The sequence below is a fragment of the Lissotriton helveticus genome, chromosome 8 (genome assembly GCF_964261635.1).
Source record: "Lissotriton helveticus chromosome 8, aLisHel1.1, whole genome shotgun sequence".
NCBI lineage: Eukaryota > Metazoa > Chordata > Amphibia > Caudata > Salamandridae > Lissotriton > Lissotriton helveticus.
The window spans coordinates 1695531465-1695547611 of NC_136069.1; the positions used below are offsets into that span (position 1 = coordinate 1695531465).

General features: G+C 43.0%; 1 protein-coding gene across 1 annotated transcript in view; it reads left to right on the forward strand.

Moving 5' to 3' along the window:
• The window catches only part of LOC144774130 (extracellular calcium-sensing receptor-like), an 81814-nt gene extending 69646 nt beyond the window's left edge, over nt 1–12168 (forward strand). Inside the window, 3 exon segments of the mRNA XM_078659153.1 lie at nt 3281–3499; nt 7064–7193; nt 11240–12168. Coding sequence (XP_078515279.1) covers nt 3281–3499; nt 7064–7193; nt 11240–12168 — 1278 coding nt within the window.
• The last annotated feature ends 3979 nt before the right edge of the window (nt 12169–16147 follow it).

Consider the following 16147-nt stretch of genomic DNA (forward strand, 5'->3'; position numbering starts at 1 on the left):
GAGATAGCGATGTTAGCAACTGTTTCCAGTCGCTAACATCTTGGCACGCCCACTTTGCATGTCATTAGTGATAAATAGCGCTGACATGCAAAGTGGGCCCCAAGATGGTCGCTATCTCCTACTAGCTGTCGCTAACTGGTGTTAACGACAGCTAGGTAATAGGGAGATAAAGTTATCGCCGCTTTAGCGGGGAAAATTCCTGCTAAAGCAGCGATAAGGCCCTTGGTAATATGCCCCCTGGAGATTAAGGGGCATATCAGCAAGGGCTTTAACTCCGCTTTTTTGGCTTTAAAAGCCAAAAAAACTGAGATAAAGTATCGCCCTATCAACAACAGGTTGCTAACATGCAAAATTGCATGTAAGCACACTTTTATCCTATGCCTGCCTTTGCATTTCTAATAAGATGCAAAGTGGGCGTTCCTTCCGAAAAAACCTGGAGAAATGTCGCTAACCGACATTTCTCCAATTATCAATGGGCACGCTAACAAGCATAGCGATAAGAAAAGTAGCGCTAACCACGGTTAGCGCTACTTTCCTTACGCCTGCTTTTAGTTTAACTTAGTCATGATATCCAATGGAAGGTGGGTATCATGGTTAAGTATGCCGTGCCCTATCAACAACGTAGCGTCAAATGTTGTGCGATTATCGCTGGAATCCCAGCGATAATTGCAGATTTGGCAGCTAACTCAGCTATTTTTATCGCTCTGGAGATAAGCGTCGCTGATATCTCTGCGATAAAAAGAAGCAATAGCCGGTGATAATTATCCTAGCGCTAAGTGCGCTTAGCGATAATTATCGCCGGTTGTTGATGATATGCCCCTAAGTGATTTGCCTAGAATTGAAGGATGTTGAGCCGAGTCTGAGACTTGAACCATGTTTCCCAGGTCCAAAGTTGGTTACTCTGGCAGTTAAGCCACATCGTTTCCTTCCATCCACTTTGTGTGGCCCTGCGTGTCTTGGTAAATGTGGAGTCACATAAGGCAGCGCAAGTTGTTGCGTTGCACAACACTGCCCCAGGGAGGTGGTCCATGGGTGTTACCACAGATACAGACATGAATGTAAGCGCATTCCCAATTTTACCATGAGTGGTAGACCTGGGAATGTGTCATAATGCAACGTCTCTAATGGGGAGGTGTAATGAGGCGAAATAAGCTTTTTTAACCTCGTTTTTGCCTCTTTCTACATTCTACAGCACAAGTAGAAAATGTAGAAAGAGGTAAAAAACCTCAGAGGATTGTTTTTTGTGCAGGAAGGTGTTCTACAACACCGCTGGTGCCTGCATTGCTGCGAGGCAGCGGTTTGTGCGCAGGTGCAGGCAGAGAACAGGCATGTGCCATTTAATGTTAAATATGGCTCATTCCTGCCCCAGCTCTTTCACACAGTGCAGTGCAACAAGGTGGCTTGCTTTGTTGCGTTGAGTACATATTTGATATGCAAGTTCCTAGATGTCTTTAATGTTCAGGTTTCGAATGGACACTCCAAAGTATATGTACGGCGACCACTTCTCGTGTGCTATGCTCTACTATGACAGATATTTTAAGGAACCAGGGTCAGCAGTTTTGAGCTTCTCACAATACGATAAAAATCTGGGGGCATATTTATGAGAGCCTTGCATCATGCTTGCAACACAGAATGTGGTACATGTGTGCCACAAACCTCGAAGTCAGATATATGAAGCCACGCAAAGCCATGGCTTTAAATGTCATAAGAAATCACTGCATTGCCTAATCTGTGCAAATAATGCATTCCATGGTTGTTGCAATGGGTGTTTACACACACCCCCCATGATTTTTGACGCATTAACGGATTTACAAGGAATTGTAAACCTGAGAATGCACCACAAAGATATGTCTCCACAGGTGAGGTGTAATGAGGAGAATAGATTTATTTCTCTTTGTTTTTCCTCTTAATATGTGTGCTGTATTCTGCAGCACACATCGAAAGAGGGAAAAGCCTATCAGGATGTTTTTGTGCAGGAACCTGTCCCGTCCTGCACAAAAACAATCCTATCTACAACACAAGCCCCCTTGCACCATGGTGCAAGGGGGCCGGCATTGGCTCTAGTCTGCCAAAACTGCACGAGAACAGGAGGAACGGACAATAATGCATCATATTGGATAAATACAGCACACTTCTGCCCTTTCTCTGCCCTACATCACAAATTTCATAAATATGCAACCTGGTGCTGCGGATCAGATCTTGTTGTGGTAAATTAATCTCGAAGCACATTTGGCCAGATACTTCTGAGAGATGGAAGGACCATCATTCTGGGCTTTCTCTACCCAGGTTGCCAGTTGGTTTCTGAATACAATCTCCCATATGTTAGTCAGCATTCATTTGCTGCCTATTACTTTGCAGATTGGAGTCATGTCTGGGCCTGTCATGTTCTTTCAGAGCCTCTGGAACACAAAGTTAATGAATGGGCCAAGTTTGACACTGGCCTCGTCGGGTAAACAAGACACCCAGATGTTTGATGATAGGACCTTCTCCATTTATTCTTTAACACAGTACAGGGAACCTTTCTTGCCTATTTTGCAGCCAAATAATATTATTTTTAGCTTTGCCCTGCTTGTATTTCAATATTATTAGGACACCAACGCACCCAGCACAAAGGGGAAAAATAGTTATCAGACATTTTCTTCTTCTCAGCAATAATTCAACTCTGCTAACTAGAAGAAGGAACTGGAAGACAGCACACCTTCCAGTGATTACCAAGAAGGACCCCAGCAACCTCTGGCATGGATGTGGAAATGACCGGTGGTATTTTTTACCCCATCATTTATTCCCCTGCTTCCAAAAGAGTCTGATGTGGATGTTGGTGATTTTACCCCCACCTCAGCCATTTTCCCAGTATTCCTTGAACCCTTCTACATCTCGTTCTCAGTATAACTTTATATTGTAGGCATGCAAAGGGCCTTTTGTAGAGGCCATCATCTCAGGACAGAAGTTGAGTAAGATTCAACAAAAACTCACATGCAGATATATAGAACTCATTTGATCTTTCTATGGTCGTATATTTGGAATTGTGATACTGTGCTGCGTGTACCCTTGACATTCCTGTGGGTTTTGTCAGGGGCACCTACTTCAAGGGTGTGTGTGGGATTGACAGGGCGGTGGGTCTTTGTCTCCTGTTCTTCACTCCTCACCAACTCTCTAATGGTCCCTTGAAGGTGCCCAACAAGAGTTCAATTTTTAAGTGTTTCCTTTATCTCCTGTAACTGAATCCAGCACTAAGGCGGTGAACAGTGCTTTCACCACACTTGTGCTTTCACTGTTGCAGGTGCTCCACTATTTGAAGAGAAGCAACATCACTATTCACAATGGTGACTACATTTATTTTGATGTGAATGGCGATGCCCCGCTTGCCTACGACATCTTGAATATACAGATATTCGACGCTGATGACATCAGGCTGGTCAACGTTGGCAGCTTCGACCCTCAACACAGCCAATATATCTACGTCAACACAAGCGCCATATTATGGGGTGAAAACTCCCAGGTAAGAAGGAAGATTTCACAAAAATGGTGCTTGTTTAAGTGAAAAATGAATAATACCAATGACGACAACCAGATGCGTGGTCCATTGGGTTGTACGGTTGGAAGTGAGACAGCGACCATGTGTCTGAACGTCACCTGAGTATTAGCATTGTGAGTGTTCATCTCATTTGCATTCCATTTCCCAGAGCTACGCACCCTAGATAGTGTTCAAGAGTACTTACTTGCTTACGCGTGCTACCCCTCCTGGGGTATAGGTAATCAACCAGGACTCTCCAGCCATCTCTGTCCTGGGCATTTCTTTCTATATGACTGCAGTTGTAACCCATCTGCCTGCCACCAGCCTCGAGGCCTTAGTGTCAGGTGTTCCTTGGCCTTCCTCTTTTCCCTTTAAGGTTCCAGGTCAGGGCTTACCCAGTGGTGTTTGGTGCGGGCTCGCGTGTGACCTATCCAGCCCCAGTGTCTTTTCCTGTGTGCCCTACTGCAAACAATTCCAGAATGCCCCTCTCTATCTAAAACTAATATGTCAGAACCTGTGTTCCATGGGCAGAGTGTGTGCATTGAAAAAGCCTCAACAGCTATTTTCAATGTAGGAAGGCTGGCTGTTCCATAAGAAAACATTGTTTTCTGCTATTGCATTTCATAATGTTAATTTCCGTTAGAAAGCAGGTAGAAATGTAATTTAAAAAACTCTTTTTAATAATTGGTCAACATCCAAATTTAACGGTAAAATTAAATTTACAAAAACCATTAGGAAAAAAGTACATTTAGAAATTTACATTTTACCAGCGCTATGCCTCTGGAGGTCCATTTGCATGCATCTTAAATCAGGACAGAGGCCTTTGGTATGGAGAGATGTTCTCCTGACAGGTTGGCCAGTGGGCCTATCCTGTCAGAGGCACATGTTAGCTGACACCTATGTAGGCCCTTCTTTTGTTCCCATAGTTAGGCAGTCACTAATCCCAGTGGGATAGGAGCTGCCCCCAGAATTGGTTTATGGTGACCACAAATGAGGGGTTGCTTTTTTCCTTCACCACACCTCTGGAATGCACACACTCTGTCCATGGAACAACGGTTCTGACATTTTAGTTTTAGATAGAGAGGGGCATTCTGGAATTGTTTGCAGTAGGGCACACAGGAAATGCTGCAAAAGTGGGTAGGATAACCCCTGGAAACGTTTGCCTTATTGTTTAGGGAGAAATCAGGAATCAGCCCCACACACAGGCTGGTGCCAGGCATAAATATGACACCCACAGCAACCTCCTTAGAGCTTTTCCTGGACCTGTGGAAGTATAGATGAGGACTGGGTTTGTCTGAGACTTGAGAAGAGTCTAGAAGAATGTACCTGCTCTCCTTCCTGTTCCAAGGACAAAGAAGTTGACTCCTAGTGTCCCAAGGCTGACCTCTTGTTTAAGCTACATTAAGCCACAAGAGGCCTTTCCTGCATTTTCCCAGCTGACCAGTTCCAACTGGAACTGCCCTGAATCCTGCTGCTGGCGACTGCTGGGGGAGGGGACGAGGGGGTTGACGCCAACGCAAATTACTGTACCCAGGTCCTGTGTCAAAATTTGCTACTGCTTACATTTCCTAAAGCCTGGGAATTAGTAACATTTAGGCTTCAAAGACCTCCATAGGACCAGAACCAACCTGTCAAGCAGATCCGACGAAGGTGAGTTGCTGCTGGGATGAAGATTCAGTTTGCTCTTACTTGGAGCTTTTCTGCAGCAGCCTATCTCTGTTTGCCTGGCAGAGGATTTTACATCTACCAAGCCCAGACTAAGTTGCCTACCAAATGTATTAATGGCCGCTAAGCTGGCCGTTATTTGTAAAGCATTGTTAGGAACTAGCATCACAGCGTTTCCTTTCAATGCATTTTCCTGTTTGGTTCAGGGCTCCATCAGCGGGACACAGTCCTGCACCAAACAGTTTACTTTTCTTGGTATCAAAAAGAAACTCCTGAAACAGGATTTTCGTTTTGAAAATAAAAAATAGAATGCTCCCCTTACCATGGGAGTTCTATACAATGGCAAGGGGAGTATTTGACAGTTTTCACTGCCCCCTAATTCAAGAATTTACCTGGCTGTGACAGGCAGCGAAACCTGACGTGTCATTTCACCCATCTACGGGGCCAATTAGGATGGTGGACGGACCTGCATCTGTCCGCCACCCCAGAGGTGGAGGGACCGTCCGCAGGGGCCGCGGCGGTCCCTCCGTGCAAATTAGGATGTGACCGCCACCCTGGCGGTCACATCCTGTATTTTTAACATTGCGGTGGGTGCTGCTTGAAGCAGCACCCGCCACAATGTGAAAAATGCATGTTTTACATTTACATGCACAAAGCGGCAGGCACAAAGCGGTGCCTGCCGCTTTGTACATGTAAATGCTGGGGGGTACCATAGGTACCCCCCATGTGCACCTCCCACCCCCCGGCACCCTGGTGGCCCGCAACGGGCCCCCAAACGCCAAAGTCCACATGCTTTTCCACGGCGGGAAACCCGCCGTGGAAAAGCATGATTCACCATGCATCCTAATATGGTGGCGGTGTCTGATAGACACCGCCACCATATTCGAGCTTTTCCGCCGCGGGACCACGGCGGAAAAGCGGCGGACGGTCTCCCCGTCCGCAGATGACTCCCCTGCCATCCTAATCTGGCGGGGGTCTTTTCTCGTACCGCAGCGGTGAATCCGCATCCTCCGGGCCGGCGGTGGCTTCCGCCGGCCCGGAGGATGCGGATTCAGCGCAATCCTAATCGGACCCTATATTGGGTGGGCAGAATGACAAGCCACCCTCTGATGGCCCTTACTCTGCAGGGCTGTCAGAGGGGACGAAATAACAGTCATGATTAATCCTAAGGTCTGCCCACAGGTAAATTTGGTGGGTGGGGGGCAATTGTATCCTAAGTCTAAAGCTAGAAGTCTTGACCAGATGAGGTGGCAAAAGTAACCGGCTGCCAATGGACCTACCCTAGATGTGAAATTCATATTTCTCCTACTTGAAGCTTTCTAACCAAAAGTCAACTGCTTCACCAGGACCTCCTCCAGTAGCTATTGACATTGAGGAGCCCTCTTTGCCCACAGCCTGCTGCCTTATCCTGCTGAGGATTTTTATCTTCCATCTCAGAGACCCAAGATAATATTTCCTACCGGGTCTAACCCTGTTATCTGCATCCAACTTGCGCTACAGTGAAGTCTGTCTTAATTCATGTCTAGGTAGTGGTCAAGTGGCTTTTTATCTCTAGATTTTCAAATTGCATTTTGCTGCCATTTTGTTTATTACAATTTACTCTGTTATTCTAAATTGGCTTGTCATTTTTCCTGTATTGTGTTTTGACTTGATTGTTGTTTCGTATTCCATAAATGCTTTACACATCGCTTCTAGGTTAAGCCCATTTGCTCTAGGTCCACCAGGGGGTTGATCACAGGTTAATTTGTTGACTTTACTTATTCAATTTATGAATTTATGAAGGATTGTGGTTATTAATTGCAGTAGGCACCTACCCACCGCAACTGATACCCATATTTCTTACCATGCTCTTCCTTTACACTACTTTACTCTGCTCTTTCTCAGGTTCCACAGTCGGTGTGTAATGGACATTGTCTGCCCGGACACAGAAAGGTTGGCAGGGAAGGACAACCTGTGTGTTGCTTCGATTGCATTGCTTGCTCTCATGGAGAGATCACTGACCCTGGTGAGGTTTGCAATACATTGGCCGATGTTTTAAAGGACCTTTAATTGTGTATATAGTAGCTATGACAACCATGTAAACCTAATATAAAACCTCCTGGGGCCTCATTTATGAGCCCTTGCGTCACTTTTACGCTGCTGGTGCGTCACTTTTAGTGACGCACCAGTGGAGTAAAAAATGTGCCTTGTTGCACCACATTTATAAAGTGACGTATCTAAGCAGATGCGTCACTTTGTAAACCCCTTCACTACATTATACTTGCATCAGGTATAATGTATGCAGAGGGGGGCGTTTCCCCGCAAAAAGCCTCGTAATAGTGACGCAGTGAAACCTATGAGATTGCACTGCGTCACTTTTAGGACGCTGTTGCATCAAAATCTTGCGCCTGCCTCACAGCAGGCGCAAGACTGATGCAAGCCCTTTCACATGGGGCTTTCCCCATGTGAAAGGACGCATTGCTGGAGTTGCGTCACTTTTGTGACACATTCCAGCAATGCGTCAATTTTGCGCTTACAGATACGTCAGAAATACTGACGTATCTGTAACTTCTTGCGACATGATGATGTCCATAAATTTTTTTTTTAAATGATGCGTCATACTGTAAATATGACTCATCATTGGTGTCTCAAGGAGGGTGCAATGAAAAGTGACGCATCGCTGTTTTCACGCAGCAATGCGTCACTTTTCATAAAGCTGGTACACGTTGTGCTTTCTAGCATTAATACAAGCCCCCTTGCACTGCAGGAATACAGCACTTTTTGTTCACAGATGATCACAGATGGATATGAAAGGAAGTGAAATGCTTTTATTGGAAATAACCTAAAATGTTAAATTACAGCAGGAATCAGGTTCAGCATTCCTGATATCCTTGATAATTCTTGATTTATCAGGGAACCAATAATTGCAACATTAGCATAATGTGGTATACCTAGCTCTCACATTTAGTAATAGCCAAAGTAACAGTGATTTTAGTGGGGAATAGAGGTTCAATGATGCGTCATATTGTAAATATGACGCATCATTGGGGTCGCAAGGAGGGTGCAATGAAAAGTGACGCATCGCTGTTTTGTCGCAGCGATGCGTCACTTTTCATAAATGAGGCCCCAGGCTCCTCCATCCCATTATACTCTCCTTCAACCAGTATGTAATGGGTTTATGTCCAGACCCACAGCACATTTTGCAGCTCCGCCTTCCTGGTGGTGCTCTTGGCAGGAAATCCCCTCTCCTTGCAGAACTTCTTGAACCGGGCCACAGTATAGACAACAGTTTTGTCCAGCTGAATCTTCATTCTTGCAGGTGTTGTCTCCAGCACAACAGTCAGAGAAAGAATTTAGAAAAATCAATCGGGGAGAATTTAAACTCAAATTGGTCTTAGATTATTCATGTAGGGTTGTAATGTAACACAAAATTACTGTATGACACTTCATAAACACAAGTTCAATCCCACAGCTGCAGCCAGTATAAGAAATTGGGTTGCTGGTTGACTGGGATGTAAGCCCTGGGCCTGGCCAAGCAGCAACTACAATTCTTGTCAGAGTAAGGCACTAGAAAACTCTACCTTAAATTATATGACTAATTGATACATTCATTCTTGACGCACCACCCTAATGTCCTCATCCCATTGTCTATATGTGCCCAGTACCTTCCCTTACCTCGCTCCTGATGAAGACCCCACCCCCAAGGCACAAAGTTTGCTGTTTTATATAGGGGTCAAAACGTCGACAGTGTTTTGTTTTATTGTCAAACCTAGATGACAGAGAGTGTATATCTGCACCTATTCAATTATGTTATGATTTATCATTTATGTATATGCCAGACATCTGGCTTGATAGGCTGTTATTATTGATTTCTGATGTATATGTGCGCCCTACCGTCCCTCTTTCACATCACTTTCCACAAATCCCTCCTGTGCACTTGTCACTTCACCCTGTGTGCACCTGCCTCTCTAATAACTAACATGACAGGTGTTTTTGTAAAGCGCACAATTACCCGAAGGTGTCCTGGCACTGAATAACAGATTTTTATTGTTACCCAACTCCATGGTACTCATGTTATCGACCTCAAATGGATGGAAGGCTGAGCGGACCCGCCGGGATTTGAACCTGTGACCACGAGGTCAAACACAGGCCCCTGCAGTGGCTGCTTTAGTCCTCTGAGACACAAGACCCAGCTTTAATGTGCAATACATTGTACCGTATAATTTGATTCACCTCAATAGTGTGATGAAAATAAAATCACAACCATTGGTACACTGAGTTAATGGTGGTGTCTGACTTTTATTGAATACATAGACCATATGCTGTGTTTTTTATGTATTGTGACTGTTCTCCACTGTGACATTATCTTTTGTACCACAATTCACCCGGGTCTAGTGGCCTATTGGGTTGCCCCAATGCTCCATAACTTTTTTACATTTGAGACAGGCTGCAGACACACAGAGCAACGTTAAGAGCAGAGAAATGTTCACTTTCTAAAAGTGGTATTTCTGGAATAGTCATGTAAAATCCCATCTAATCATTAAAGTCAATTTATCGTTACCATTCCAAAGATATGAAACATGATGCAGCTACTCCCTTGTATCACAAATTACAGTTTAAAAGTGTATTAAAGAAATCCCAATGCTAGCCTACGAGAGGAGTAAGCCTCACAGTGATGAAAAACTAATTTAGCTGTTGGTCCCTACCAGTACATGTTAAACTTAAAAGTGCATGTCCTACCTTTTAGTTAAACAGCACCCTGCAAATGGGGCTACCGAGGTCCTACCTTAGGTGTGACCTCTGTGTAAACAAAAGGGAAGTTTAAGGCTTGGCAAGTGGTTTTAAATGGCAAGTCAAAGTGGCAGTAAACTGCACTCACCGCCCCTGCAATGGCAGGCCTGAGACAGACCAGTAGCTTTTAGAATACAGGCCTTGGGTATGTGGTACAGGGACTTTCAGGTAAACTAACTATGCCAATCAGGTATAGCCCAATGTCACCATGTTTTAGGGGAGAAGCACATGCACTTTAGCACTACTCAACAGTGGTAAAGTACTAAGGGGCATATTATCAAGGGGCTTTATCTCCGCTTTTTTGGCTTTAAAAGCCAAGAAAGCGGAGATAAAATTATCTCCCTATTACCAAGCTGTCGCTAACACCAGTTAGCGACAGCTAATAGGAGATAGTGACCATCTTGGGCCCCACTTTGCATGTCAGTGATATTTATCACTAATGACATGCAAAGTGGGCGTGCCAAGATGTTAGCGACTGGAAACAGTCGCTAACATCGCTATCTCCTATTACCAACTTTTGGAGATATTTGCGCTAAGGGCGAATATCTCCAAAAGCTAACACCAGCCCTGAGCAGTTCTTAGCCATGTTATCCAATGGGAGGTGGATAACATGGCTAAGAGCATTTGCTCGATAATGCATGAATATTGCTGACTTTTAAGCGATATTCATGCATTGCGGCCGTTTTTTATCGCATTTGCGATAAACCTTGCTAATAGCAAGGTTTATCTGCGATAAAAATCGCCGATTTGCGGCGATAATTTTTGTCTCTAAACAAGTTAGAGACAAAAATTATCTCTATTGGTTGGTAATATGCCCCTCAGAGTCCTAAAGCCAACATAAAGATACAACAAAATGTGGAGCTAAACAGGCAAAAAGTAGAGAAGCCCACCCTAAGGATGACAGGTCTAATACTCATTATAAATAACATGCTCCGCATATTTCTCATGCAAGTCATCTTAGGACAACAACATTCCGTTTTGATAACAGTGAAAAATAGTGTATCAATGTGAAAATAAGAACTCTAGTGCTCTACCAAAGATTGTAGGCCCAGTGCAGCTAACCAGTCACTAACCACATAAAGTAAAAAAGCTTACATAAAAGTAAAAATATCTTTTCCCTGTTAAATTTGTCACTTTTCACAAAAAAGTATTTATATTGGATCAATGATTGATATTAAAATGATCTTTGGCGGAAATGTATATTGAAGTGTTTGAAATTCAAATTAATTATAATTATAAATACGGTGCATGACAAAATATAACAAAAATTCAATCTTGAATCAGCTACAGATGAATGCACACAATGTCCTGAAGACAAGTGGTCGAACGATAAGCACGACCAATGCATCCGCAAAATGATGGAGTTCCTCTCGCTTGAAGAGCCGCTGGGTCAGGTGCTCGCAAGCGGTGCTATCTTTTTGACATTCATCGCCATAATCGTGCTTTGTGTCTTCATCAAGTACCGAGGCACTCCAATCGTCAAAGCCAACAACCGAGGACTCAGTTACCTGCTCCTTGCTGCATTGATACTTTGCTTCCTCTGCTCCTTCATATTCATCGGTCAGCCTAGGGAACTCACCTGAATGTTACAGCAAACTGTATTTGGGGTGATCTTTACCCTCAGTGTCTCCACAGTTCTTGCAAAAACAATAATTGTTGTCATTGCCTTCAAAGCAACAAATCCCAGCAGCTTTGCAAGGAAGTGCCTGGGATCAAGGACACCAAGTTGTATAATATTTTTTTGTTCTGTAGTTCAAGTTCTTATCTGCGCTGCTTGGTTGCTGACATCTCATCCGTTTCCTGAACTGAACTTTATGTCATATAATGAGAAGATAATTTTTGAATGTAATGAGGGGGACACCATCTTCTTCTACTGCATGCTGGGATACATGGGCCTCCTGGCCACAGTCAGCTTTATAGTGGCATTTCTATCAAGGAATCTGCCTGGAACCTTCAACGAGGCCAAGCTGATCACCTTCAGTATGCTGGTGTTTGTCAGTGTGTGGATCTCCTTCATCCCGGCATACCTGAGCACACGGGGGAAGTACATGGTGGCCGTGGAGGTGTTTGCCATCCTGTGCTCCAGTGCCGGTCTGCTAGGGTGTATATTCTTTCCCAAGTGTTACATCATTCTTTTGAGGCCTACGAGGAACACAAGGCAGCATCTAATTGGAAAATCTTGTTTTGATACTATACAAAAAGAAAAAGGAAATACATAGTAAAAATGTTGGAAGGAAAATGATTGGTTAAAGCAAAACTTCATAGTGTTCAACTATTTTCTTGCATTTCTTTGATAATGTAAGTCAGATTTACACATGCAATTGGCCTTTTTAAAAGCACAACATTACCTTTGTATTTCACAGAAGTTGGTTTTGGATTTGTGTGAATAAATATTATGTGCCTCCAATATAGCAATGCCATGGAAGTTTGCGATCAAAACCAAACGTGAATGTTAGTGAATTTTTTGGCACCCTTTTCTGACCTCATGCAATCTTAAAATTATTCAATGATTCACTGGTCTAACGGGCAAGAGCAACTCCTTTTCTGGGTGGGAAGGGGGCTATTTTATGGGTGGGAAAGGAGCTAAAGCCCCTCCCTCACCACCAAATAAATGGTGGAGGTGTACAGCCAGAATCTACTCCACAGGTAAATATATTTTCCCATGGAAGATAACGAAGGACATTGTTCCCTTCTGCAAAAATATACTTGTGTATATTTGTGCATGCAAAGATGAATTCATCAAACATTTTCTTGTCTACTCATGGAAATTATTGACTAGTGTAGGTTTCCAGGCATGAATTCAAAAGAGTTAGAAATTCACACATGCTGTGGTTCGTAAGAATAAGATCCTCAGTGTTCAAACTACAAGGAATTGAACATCAACAAATTAGGGGACATATTTACAAGAGGTCATAGCCACCAGAACATCACATTTTTGACGTTCTGCTGGCGATAACCCAATTTGCCTTATTTACAAGGCGATGTTAAGCCACCAAACTTGGCTTAACACTGCCTTGTAAATAATTCCCCTATCCACGCATAACTTAGAGTGAAAGGGGTGGGCAATGGGTTTTGCAGTGGATGTTCTGCCGCAACATCTATTGCTTTTTGTCGCTGCGCTCAATTTACAAGGCTGGTGTAAACATGGGGCGGCGCCAAAAATAAGACCAGGGAAAACCTGGTCTTCAACTTGCGCAACAAGGAGAAATGATGAATTTCTCCTAGTTTTTGCTATTTCACACATAGAAACAGCAAATTGCCATTAGTAGTGGTTCATGTGCAGGACGATTTCCCTCCCTGCACACAAACAATCACTAAATAATGACGAGTTGCAACTGCAGCGAACATAGTAGTTACAAATCGCCTTTAGTAATTGTTTATGTGCAGGAAGGGACACCTTCCTGCGCATGAACAATCACTCTCTGCAATACAGGCGCACTATGGTGCAAGAGTGTCTGCTTTGGCGCTAGGCAGATACAATTTAACACCAGCGCTAGGGGAAATGCAGGGGTGCACAGTGTTATTGTAAATACGGCGCATCCCTGCGTTTTCAGAATGTCTGAGCGCAGTGTCACTAATTGTGGCATTACACTGTGCTTCGCCATTCTGCTGTGAATATGCCACTGGGTGCCTCATTCTGTAGTTTTCAGTACAGTCCAATCTGCAAAATAAAACAAGGGACCCACACACTGAAGACTAATGCAGACCAGGGTACTCTGAGATTGTAGGTGTCCACAAATGGAGAATTAAAATAATAGGCACAGTTCAACTTCAAGAATCAACATGGTTTATGAGGAGTTACTCTCCAAAATGTGGAGCTTGCTATAATTTTGATCATCAGACAGACATTAAAAAAAGCTATTATTTAAAGACAATATCTGTTCAAGTCTTTGTTAGCTCTATTTCTGCTGATTTTCAGTGGTATACTATCAACCAACACCTAGCCGACTCTTAACCAAGTTTTCCTGTTATCTGTATTTAAAAGAATGTGAGTCTGAGTTACCCTGTGTAAGACTTTTATACGTGACTACAGGTTAGAACAGCACCTCTGAACCACCCAGCTTCACCCTGTACCAAGTACTCTCCTATTACTGGACTCAAATATATAATTTGTGTTTGTCTTTGAAGAAGATTCTACAACTACATCTCCTTGAAACATTCAAGTGACTATTTTGGAAGACGATTTGGCAATTTTTCAGCAATAACAATCCAATATATTGTATCACTGGCTGATATCCAATGAATTTCGGGATCCAGCCTAAAGACAAATTTGTTGTTTCTTTATGGCGGGTATTTAATCATAAAAGTAACAATGTGTAAATGAGTTCCTGCCACTGTGTTCCAGAATATACATTTCTCAAACTACCAGGTACTAAAACATTGAAATATTGGAGTCAGTTCAGTTCAGTTTGAAAGCTTTATTCGATTATTCAATAAACAATCGTATCGTATCAAAATTTTTATTCGATTGGCATTTGGCAAATCATAAAAAGTACATCATAAAATTTCAGTATAAAATTAATGATACAGAGAAAAAACTGAATAACATTTAAAAAACTTCTGATAGAACCATTGTTACAAGTTGATACAAAAAGGCTTGAAATCGTAAAAACAGTAGCTCACACCTTTCGGCGAATGTTCAAGCATGATTTTAAAAAGCAAGCTACACATTTGGCAACATATTGAGAGTCTATTGACTGCAGGGCCAGATAAGCTTGCCGACAGGTTCTCAAACCCATTGCACGAAGAAGTGGGGGTGATCCAGCGCTTGCGGGATTGCTCATAATAGCGGCAAAACAGGGTTACATGTATTGTCGACTGGGTTGATGTTCCATCACACGGACATTTGATCAGATCGTGGGACCAATTTAACTCAGTGGGGAAAGTAACAAGGCGAAAGAAAGAATTAAATCGAAACCTGGTTAGAACAAATTTTTCATGGTTAGATAAGAAAAAGGTTAAATAAGGCTGAATACCAGGGGAGGTCTGGACCATTAAGATCTGCACATTTGTTGGCTTAGTTACTTCTTGAGAGAGATGCAAATCTCTGAGATGGTTTAGACAGAGATTTTTCAGGGCGCTTCTGGTAATATCTGATATCAATCATAAAAACGCACAGAATATATGATACAGCAACATTAAAATTGTTAAGACGATTACGGTATGATACATGATTTAAAACAATTCGGATAGAAATATAATAGGCAGGACAACAATTAATACAGGAAGGACACAATTAGAATTCTAGGCTTTTTTTAGTGGATATTGATTTTAGAATGAAGGTCGCAGTATAAAGACAGACATCCGAAACATCAAGTGCAAATAAGAGTCTCATAGCAGTTGTGACTGTGAATACAGAATATTTCTTAAAAAGATGTTTGAGATAAAAGATACAGAGATGCAAATACAAGGGGCATATCAGCATAACGTGCAGCGTGCTCTGTTTAGTGGTTCCGTCACAAGGGCAGGGAGTCGACATATATTTTTTCATCTGGGGAAATGCCACCAGGTTATGAACAATACCTAATCTCAACCTAGTGAGAACAAATTGGTGAGATTGCTTAGTTATTACTTTTAGGTACATTGGAATGCCATAACCTGCCACATTATTAGAAATATAAAATAGATGAGTGGTATAGTGGATACAAAGTTTTTTACGCAATTTGGATTTATCCCCCAAAAAGACACGTTTGACCTCCTGTTTAGGTATCTTAGTGGCACTTACGGGGTCACTAAAAACATCCAGATCAAACACTTCTTTATAAGTAGTCAGAACATATTTTAAGCAGGGGATCTGGCTGACTTTATCCAGGCGAAGACAATCTTGTATTATTCGCCTGGTGAAGCATGTCTCATCCTTGGCCCAGATTGACCTCCAGGCCATGAGGGGCCTAAATCCGGTTAAATCGGTCAAGTATTCCAGCCCCACCTCATTATGAATCAGTTCGGTAGATACCGACGTTGGGGGACAAAGAAGCCTCTTTAAAAATGAATTTTCAGCTACTTGCAATTCCCCTTGATGACAGTGTCCCCAAACACCCGAACCATAGAGAGCGACAGAGACACATCTATGCCGGTAAACATTTAGCATATCCGGTATCCGACGACTGCCAAGTTTTGAGGTAAATCGAAAAACTCCTGAGGACCCCTCGCCCATCTTGGCCTTAATGTTCAGTAGCTCTGGAGCCCACGAGCCAC